This window comes from Camarhynchus parvulus, chromosome 2, assembly GCF_901933205.1.
Source record: "Camarhynchus parvulus chromosome 2, STF_HiC, whole genome shotgun sequence".
Lineage (NCBI taxonomy): Eukaryota > Metazoa > Chordata > Aves > Passeriformes > Thraupidae > Camarhynchus > Camarhynchus parvulus.
Genome location: NC_044572.1, coordinates 119,445,925 through 119,455,926, shown reverse-complemented (window position 1 = coordinate 119,455,926; position 10,002 = coordinate 119,445,925). Strand labels below are relative to the sequence as shown.

Sequence of the window (10,002 nt, the reverse complement as noted above, 5' to 3'; positions counted from 1 at the left end):
CCAGTGAAACTCTCTGCAAGAATCAGCAAGCAAAAAAAGGTACAAATGACGCTAGAGATAAGTGGATTTGGGAAAGTTATTCAAAAAGGTCCCTCCTTGTATTCTTTTAATGAAAATAAACTGTCATAGGACAGGCAAGAACGATTTTCTGAATTTGGTTAAGCATTCAAAAATATGGAGTAGGAATACAACTTTGTAAAGCAAGGAGGTTCCTTGGGACCCCTTAAAGTCAGTGATGATATAAAGGTGCAAAAAAAAAAAAAGTTCTGGTGACTTGGAAGGCACTACTGAATTCTCAGAATGACCAAAAATACAGATGATTGTGGCAGATCCCAAAAGATTCATGATTCAGTAATGAAATGTCAGACGAAATTCAGTGTTGATAAATTCTAGGTGAGTACCCATAAGAAACATAACCCTAACTAGCTCCATATGAGTGTGTACCTGAATGCTATTTATTGATGCTATCACCAGCGAGAAAAGAGATTGTGGTGGAGTAAATTTCTATGGAAACTTAGCTCAGTGACTTCCAAAAAACCCCAAATATATTTGTGAACATTTATGAGAGGAATGAAGAAAAAAAATCAAACAAAAAATGAACACTACTGCCTGAATATACCTTAACCATGTAAGTCTTCCCATTCAATTTCTAAAGGTTCATGGAAAAGATTCAGAGTAGCAGGATGTGGCTATTCAGAGATAAACAGTGGCATCTGTAAGAAGGAAAACCACATGTACAAGGCCCCCATCAATGAGCAAAGTGCATCAAAGTGCATCAATGACTTTGTGAAATAATGAGCACTAACGGGGATGAAAAAAAAGGGAGAAGAATGCTCCATTTTTCAAAATAAAAGCACTGGGGACCACTAAGTGAAGGCAGTGGTAAAAGAAAACAATTTTTTCACAAATATGTAATGAAATTATGGCACTTAGTGCCACAGGATGCTGTGGCACAGACAGTATAAAAAGGATTTTAAAAGGGAATGAGCGAAATAATGGAGAATTGCTTGTTGACAGCTATTAAATAGGTTATATGGGGTGGGACACTTGGTTTTGGCAGTCCTTAGCCTGCCGCTTGCCATAAACCATGAAAACACAGGCAAAAAATCACCTCCTGTGGCTCCTACTGCTGTTCCTAACCCTCTACCCCTTCCACTACCTGATCTTTAGCAGAGCTACTAATGTCACGTTAAGTAAGTAAAAGTAATACGAATTACACGTATTTCCGTAAAGACTGACTCAGTTAGGAGCTCTTCAGGATTAACCCTTTGAAACACCTCATGCTCCTTCTTACTCTACTCTTCCTACAGCTTTCCTACACCTCCCCAAACTGTCCGGTCAAACAAATTCTGCAAGAAAATGTTATGGCTACACAGAGAATCTAATAGTAGAAAACTCGACCCGCTTTTTTCGGGGCGGGAGGGCAGTGCAGGGGTAGGCAGCACCACTTCAGGCGATGGCTCCCGTGGGGCACGGGCGCTCCGCTCCCGCGGGGCCCGCCCGGGGCTGCCCGCCCGCCGCGGGAGCCGCCGCCCGCCGGGATGCCCGCCCCGCCGGGATCGCCCCCGCCTGCTTTTCCTGCTTTCCCTGCTGTCCCTGCTTTCCCCGCCTCCCCCGCCGGGCAGGGCCCGGCAGTCACTCGCTGTGTCGCCCGGCAGGTCTCCGGAGCGGCCGGGGCGGGCGCGGCGCGGAGCCGGGCGGGCGGGCGGCATGAAGCGCTCTCTGCTGCGGCTCTGCCGCTCCCGGGAGAAGGCGGCCAACTCCAGCGCCTACCAGGGCGTCGTGTGCGAGGCCGATGCCGCCTCCGTCGCCTCGCAGGATGTCTTCAAGGTGCGTGCTGGCAGAGAGGGATGAAGGTGGAGGGTGAGGTGGGCGAGGGGGCGGAGGGTCCCTGGAGCTGTGCGGGCTCGGCAGGGACGTCCCAGGGATCCATTCCTCATGGGACCCTGTCCGCTGGCTCATGGGACCCGGGAGGGAGGATCGGTGCGGGATGGGAGACAGGCTGGGAGCGTCCCTGGCCGTGGGGTGTCAGGGCACAGGACGCTGATGTTGTGCGGTCCAGGCTGAGCGGCAACCCGGTGTCCGGTAAAGGAGCAGGCGAAGGAGGATGTGGGTGGCAGGCTGCTGAGGCAGAACTCACATTTCTCCTGGGCACAGAAAAAGACCCCCTCTTAGAGGGAAGCCGAGGTCACGATGGAAATGAATAGATCATCTTAGCAAAAATGATACAAAAGAGTATAGAAGTACTAGAACTGTTACAAACGGAAAGGGAACCGGAAAGTGCAATCTACACGAGTGATATTGCAGCCAGGAAGACAAAAAACTCTTCCCATTTTTAGCAAAGATTAGGATGAGAAGTCATGTATTGTATTGCTGCTAGGGAGACCTAGACCAAACTTTAGTGGAACCTTTTTAAGCATAAGAATAATTAAGCAAAGGAAGAGTTTGCTTACAGGATGGAAGACTTGGATAACTTTGGAGATTTTTAACAGCAGCCTAAACAAATTTGACAAAGTTTGTAGATCAGTTCAAATCCTCCAGAGGTCATTTCCATTCACATATGTTTTCTGTGTGCTAGCTGTAGACCTAAGCAGCACCTCTTCAGTATAATACAGCTGGTCAGCCTGGTGCGTGATCTGTCACTACAGAGCTGTTCAGGTACAGGGCAAAGGAGCTGCTGTTGTTTAAAATAACTTGCTTTGCTGTTTTCCGCTAACCCACGTACTGAGAATGCCAAATTGACTTCTTTCTTCCTTATTTTGTTAATGAAACTCTGCAGGATTGGCTGATAAATCTTACTTTGGTTGATAGAAATTATCATCATGCCACATTTTGTCTTACACTGAGAAATAAATCCAGTGTTAAAAGTAGAAAAATGTAGTCTTGATCAATAGAAATAATAAAGGCAGAATGTTAGAAGAAATAGAAAATACTGGGCTCTCTAATAAGGTTTTCTTAGACAGCTTTTTGGTGTGTTTAAAATGTATAGATACTGCATGTGTAATTGAGCTGTTATTTTTGTGACAGTGGGTTAATCTTAAATATGTTTTCCACAATTATATCACATGTTTTCAATTACCTTTTTCTGATTGCACTATTGAAGCTGATACCAGCCCCGTATTTGGCCTCAGTCTTATAAATGTTTAAACATATTTGTAACATTATTGACATGAGTAACCTCACTGAGGTCAATGGGGCTATTAAGCTGAATGAAACTAAACACGTGCTCAAGCCCATGAATGGGCTGCCCTGTAATGTACATTTGCTTAAGGATGGCAAAAATTGTGGAGTCTTTGACACTCAGGGCATCCTGGAGAGCAAAGTTTTCTTTTTCAGGCATGAAGGGAGCAGTGATTTTAGGGAATTCCCTTTTTTATTCTTTGCTTGCTTACACACCATTTGAAGGTTTGCATTACTTCAGATAAGCTTTTTTCTCATTTTCCCACCCAATGTAGTTGAACTGTTTTACTTTTTTATTCTCTCTTTAATATCTGTTTCTTAAATTCCTGCCCATTCTACTGTAATCATGTTATTCTATCACTTTTCTCTAGAAATATGGGATTTTAATAACTTTAACAAAAATATTTGGAGAATGTCATAAAATAATAAACAGCAGAGTTTCCATAGTGGGCTTTGATTGTAAGGCATAGTACCTGGAATATATCAAGCTGTCAGTGGGCTCACTGGGAAGATATTGAGTTGTTTCAGACTGAGATAATAGTCTGATATTCTAAGCATGCTGCTGAAATTAAAAAATATATTGGTTTCTCTGACACAAAGAACATCACAGAAGCCCGATGGCTGAACTTGAAAGCCAAGAACACAGTATCAATCTCTGTAAAAATATCTAAAGAAAGGAATTTATCAAGACAATTTATTTTCCTCTCTGTTGGATTCATTTTGCATGGCCCCTTCAAGAAAGAATATAAAAATATAAGTGATTAATTTGCTTGTTTGAGATTTTCCATGGTGAAGGAAGGATCTTGATCTCACTACAGAAGAGAGAACAGTGTATTCAAGATGATTTTCAGTTTTGTTCCTTTTGCACTGTTTCTCATCTGGATCTTGCAGTCAGTTAAACCAATAACCAATGAGAGTTTCATTGTTGGCTCGATCTGATCAGGATTTGTGAACTTCTTTGGAGCCCAAACAACTGGGCAGGAGTTATTGACTGGTAACATGCCCACAAAATCACATTACAGCATTGCTAACTTCCTGCCTTTTAGGAGAATGAGAAAATGAGAATGTTTTTACCCAAAACAGGTTATTTCAGATGGAAGTGCCTGTAGGCTCCGGAGCTTCATTAAGAAGAATCGTTCTGGGCTCACAAAAGTGGATGAATTAAATGCCACCCCACTGCATCACGCTGCTGAAGGAGGACAAATAGAACTCATGCAATTGATCATAGATGATTCGTCCTATGAAGGTAACACTCATTTTATGAACAACTTTATTTAACACAATAAAAAAGTTCAATAACCCAGATGTCCATTACCCAGCTGAAATAGGACTGGTAAGTGTTATCTCCATTTATAGATTCAAATCTTTTTCCAACTGTCTGCCGCAGTTTGCACTGTCTCAGGTGTGATTTGGGTTGCTTTTGTCATGTAGGATTGTTTTCTCTCTAATGCAGTGAATCAATATGTCTTGCTTTGTTTGACACTCAGATATATAGACTTCAGATGTGAAAAAGAAAACTGCAATGACTGAACAGAGGATTTGACTTTCTGTCTTCCTTATTCATGTTATATGTCTGTTATATAATCAGCCTTGTGAACTACATCAGACTCCCCTGATAGACTGTGTGCTGCTCAGTAAACCTAAAATGGCCCTGAACAGCTTGGTTTTTTTCACCTTTTGATGGCCAATCTAATTTTAGATTAATCCATCTGGAATATATATTTTTTGTTTTTAGTCTGTCATTTTTGTCCTAATTTCTAAGGATATTTGTAGAAGTTTATCTTCAGTTTTCAAGCTCAAAATGTATGTTTAGAGCAGACCACTTTTTTTAAATGGTGTGAATTGATTTACCTTTGTGTTCTGAAGCAAAACAGAGTAGATGTGGTCTTTAATTTTCTTACAATTTGCAAGCACTCATTTGTTACCTGTTATTTAGGTTATTTGCACTCATTTATTCTGTGCAGTCTCTAAAGAAATTGCTGTGAAGTCAAATAAAATAGGTAAAAGAAGAATCAAGTAGAGAGGGCAATCAAGTAACTCTTGGGTGAGGAGAAACATGTATAATAGTGGGCAAGAAATAGGTGTTTCACCACTTCCATTCCTCTTACCAATACTGTGTATTCAGCACAATATTTAATCAATTTAACACAATGCACTACATCTCATGAAATCTTTTCCTTTCCCTTTCCAAAGAAATGCGGTAGCACAGACCTAAACCTGGCACTGAAGACACTTTTTTTTTTTAGTGCAATCAGAACATTTGATGGTTTTGCTTTGGTTTTTTTTTTGTTTTGTTTTCTCTCCTTCGATCTAGTATTAAATGTGATGGATTCTTCTGGAAATACCCCACTGCACTGGGCCACAAAGAAAAACCAGGTCGAAAGCGTTCGCTTGCTTCTCAGCAGAGGAGCCAATCCAAACATTCTCAACTCCAATATGATGGCACCTTTGCATATGGCTGTTCAGTCCCTGCACAATGAAATTGTGAAGGTAAGTCTGAAGTCTGCCTAAACACACACACTTGGTGAGTAGCTCAGGCAGCAGAGCCGTGTGCAGAGCACCAAGGCCTTGTTGATATATGCCATATCTCTTCATGTGCTTTCTTTAGCAAGCAGGATGTGTAACATGATGCGTATAAAAATGTTGGTGTCCTCTTAGCACTGCCAGTAAACTTCAGTATAGAAATACTGAAGTTTGTGCTATGATGAGTAGTGCTTATGTTTCACAGAAAATGCTTTTCAATTTTTCAGACACGAGGAACTTCCTTTAAAGGTTCTTTTTAAAATGGAAACTTCATGTAGGCATGTGTATTTCAAATTATAATATTCCGTTTCTTTTTTTTACAATTGTATACGGTGTCTTAGAAGCATTAACATTCTTGAAACTAGTGTATTTTAAAATAAAAAACAGATTAAAACTAGTCAGAAAGCACAGTCCTTAGAACCAACATTCTAATAATCAATTGAATGGTAACAGAACTAAATCTGCAATTAAAAATCGCCAAAATATATTGTGATGAAATTACCAAGGTGTCCAAGTTGAACCTTGTAAAACAGTGATAGCTATGAGATTTTAAGCAGCATAAATTTTTAACCATTTGTCTAAGTGCAGTGAGATTTTTTTCACTTCATATGCAGCATTTTTAAGTTCTTTAATTTTTTAGATGAATGCAATCTTAAAATTGCAACACTTCCTTGTCTCTTTAAATTTGTCTCTTTTTATAGTTAATCCATGCAAAAGAAAGAAACATATGTTATCTATATTCAAGACAAATAAGGAGTTCTTTGGAAATGTTTCAGTGTCCTCAAATCTTTTACAAAATCTGTATTTATTATGAATTAAGAACAATGAAATCTGGAATCAGTGACATTTTTAAAATGGACTTTTTATCAGCTTCTGTGCTTTGGTTCTTGACTAAATCAGTGCTCTCATTTTTTCTCCACTCTGTTGTTTATTCAAACTAATTCTCCCTTGGTTTTTATTGCCAAATTGCCTGAGAGTGATTAAATGTACCAGTTCTTCTAGTGCAGAAAAAATAAATAACTGAAATTACTGAAAGACAATTAAATAAATATGTAGCTAGGGGAATAAATAAGCCAGTATGGTCATTATAATTTCCAGATCCTTTGCTTCTCAAAAAGTGTGGGAAGCAGCCATAGAGGTAATTGATCGTACTGATAGTCCAGTGTCAGCTGTTAGCATAGAGACTGGAGCAGGATTTCAGGACTGCAAGGTCCCACTTTTCATCAAGACCCATCTCCCCTCATTTTAATGTGCAATTCAGCAGATTTCTAATTGAGCAGATTCCAAAATATTGCCACTTGCCAGGGAATTTTCTGTTGAAAACTTCAGTTGAAAATCCTTATCTACAATGTGCTACAGAAAATACTTTCTCCCATTATTGAGAAATTGTTAAATCAGACTTTAAAATACTTTGCAGCTAAGTGCAGAGTTTAACTTAGTTACCTGGCTGCCCACTGGAAAGAATTGTATTTCATATCTGTTCATATCTGCGTGCATATCTTTTTCACCAGTATATTTTGGCATTCTCCTGCAATTTTCCCTCTCATCTGCCCATGCATTGTGGGCCTTTGGCATGCCAAATGAGGAAGTTGCAAGGGTTCTATGAGTTGTAACAAAAATAATGGAATAGGCTTTTATTGTTGTGTTTGACTTATGATTGACTGAATATTTTCCTAAACATTTAGGTTTTAGTCCAACATAGCAGTACAGATATTAACTTGGAAGGTGAAGCAGGGAACACACCTATAATTGTAGCGTGTTACAAGGACAATCCTGAAGCACTGACACTCCTGGTAGGTATAATTATCCGTCATCTTTTGAGATGATTCTCTCTACCTTGATGCTGAGTTATTCTGTTCCTGGGTTTGATTTTTGTTCCATGCAGGAAGGTTAATCATGGACCTAGTGTTCAACTGGCTTTGCATGGGTTGCTAAGAAACTTTGATCTTTTAAGAGGGTATATTATATCTATAGCGTTCTGATTGGCCAACTCAAGCAAAAAAACTGATTTTGAAGGTCATGAGAACACAATGAAGCATATGCATTGTATGGCTATAACATGCAAAAGATACTTGTATAAAAACTTCATAATCCATATGTATTATACATTTAAAAAAGGAGACAGCTACCCAGGAGATTATAATGGTATATTCATTTGTCAGATTCTTCTGTATGTCAATAAGCTGTATTGAGACTTATTTTTCAGATTGAAAATGGAGGAAAAATATGTAAACCAAACAAAACGGGATGTATGCCCATCCATGCAGCAGCATTTTCAGGTGCAAAAACATGTCTGGAAATTCTTTTGAAAAAAGGTAAATACAATGCTCCCAAGTAGCGAGTAACAATTTACTGCTTTAGTTCTCAAATTACTGTGAAAACAAGCAATTATAACTGTGTTTAAACTTACAAGATGTTATTGCAGTTATTCCTGTGGATGGTTTAGGCTGACAACTTTTGTATGATTGCAGCAGCAAACTAGCTGCTTTCCTAAATGTATGTTCATCCATTGTTAAATGACAGATGTGACAGGTTCTTGTTTTGAGAAGGGAGAATATTATTGCACACTTAACATGCTTGTTTTGAAAGCCTTTATATCTTGTGCTATGTCATTCTCACTTTAAAAAAAAATCCATTTCTTTTCATCTCTCAGGTGAAGAATTGGGTCACTCTGCTAAAACCCACATCAATTTTACCAATAATGGAAAGTGCAGTCCACTTCATTTGGCAGTTCAGAGTGGTGACCTCGAAATGATTAAAATGTGCATTGAATTTGGAGCTCAAATTGATCTAAAACAGGTAAAACTCAGACGGGCGTGAAATGTATTTTTGATAAAACCGAGTTATCTCTAAATCTCTGAGTGGCATGAAACAAAGCAGATAATCATTTTTCATTCTCTCTTCTAATGCAAAGCAGAGGGAGCAGCAAATGAAAGAAAGTCTTTGGTTCAAATCAGGCAGAATGTGATGTTTCTGTCCCCAAGATACATTGGGTCATCCCTTCCCAAAAGTGGACACTTTCTGATCATTCTTCTCTATCATCAGCCTTGCCTTGGCCTTTACATTATCTACTTTGTAAGCAAACACAAATTTGTAAGGGTCTGTATCCAGATGCATTCATGAATAAACATTTTTAAAAATATCTATTGCTAATCAAAATGTTTGCAAGGATGAAATCAGCTCCGGAGAGCAAAACTAAATATAGTTTTGTCTTCTTTTACTGCTTTGATTCTTTGAACACATAGCTTTCAAATGAGGTGAGCTATGCTGCTGATTTGGTGATGGACAAAACTATTCTGAGAATGCTTAAGGCATTGTGGAAAAGCCCATTCCAATGCATTCAACAGAACGGTCCTGGTCTAAAAATGAGATCTATATCAAAGCTGGCTAGTCCCATCTTGCTAAACAAAGATCCCATTTTGGAAAATATTGTTCTATTCATCTGTATATTGCTTAATTATTTTATGAGTCTAGTTTATAATAGTTTTCTAGTATATTGGACAATGTTATTTTTTACCAGCAGAAAAGTTAATTTAAGAATAATTTCTAAGGAGATTCAATTTTAGGAAGTAAATGAAGTTTTAAAATAATGGAGTTTCTGTATAATATAGGCCCATTTATTTGCTTATTCATTTGTATTGGCCTAGATATGGTTTTCTGTATCTTTTATTTGCTTCATCTCCTATTTTAAAGGGTGCTGCATCTCTCTGGTTTTTAATTAAACTACAAAAGGTTGTTAAGAGTATAATTATCTCAAATCTTAGGGACTTCGTATAGAGTGATAAGAAGCTTCATAGTAATCCTTTAAAACTATCTCTTTAGTCTTTTATGGTTTTGTCAATCTCTTTAGAATTCTACTACAGTTAAAGCTTTATTGCTTACACTAAAATTTAGACATTTATGAATTGCAAGTCCTCAACTGGTTCCACTAGTATGTTTAATAGATTGGAAGTTAGGTGTCTGAGGTTTAAATATTTGTATTTTGTCCTGTTTCCCCATTTATAGAATGAAAAATGCACAGCACTTCATTTTGCTGCCACTCAAGGAGCGACAGAGATTGTAAAGCTAATGATGTCATCCTATGCTGGGGAGGAATCCATTATTGATGCTGTAGATGGGAATAAGGAAACATTGCTTCACAGGTAGGAAGCTATTGTGCCAGATTTCACTATGAATTGTGAACCACGATATTCTTAGTTGTTCCTTGCGTTTGGAGCATCCTTCCATGTAATTTGGAACTTCTCCATGGTATGGGAGATGGTTGTAGTGCTGTATGAAAGAGGAAAAAAATTGGTCAGC

The 10,002-nt window shown here is 38.7% G+C and overlaps 1 protein-coding gene across 1 annotated transcript in view; it reads left to right on the top strand.

Moving 5' to 3' along the window:
• Positions 1 to 1,661: 1,661 nt before the first annotated feature.
• The window catches only part of TRPA1 (transient receptor potential cation channel subfamily A member 1), a 31,348-nt gene continuing 23,007 nt past the window's right edge, over positions 1,662 to 10,002 (top strand). The window contains exons 1-7 of the mRNA XM_030971639.1: positions 1,662 to 1,830; positions 4,264 to 4,426; positions 5,495 to 5,670; positions 7,389 to 7,496; positions 7,910 to 8,018; positions 8,357 to 8,502; positions 9,709 to 9,845. Of these exons, the coding sequence (XP_030827499.1) occupies positions 1,711 to 1,830; positions 4,264 to 4,426; positions 5,495 to 5,670; positions 7,389 to 7,496; positions 7,910 to 8,018; positions 8,357 to 8,502; positions 9,709 to 9,845 (959 nt within the window). The 5' untranslated portion in view covers positions 1,662 to 1,710. The remainder of the gene's footprint in view (positions 1,831 to 4,263; positions 4,427 to 5,494; positions 5,671 to 7,388; positions 7,497 to 7,909; positions 8,019 to 8,356; positions 8,503 to 9,708; positions 9,846 to 10,002) is intronic.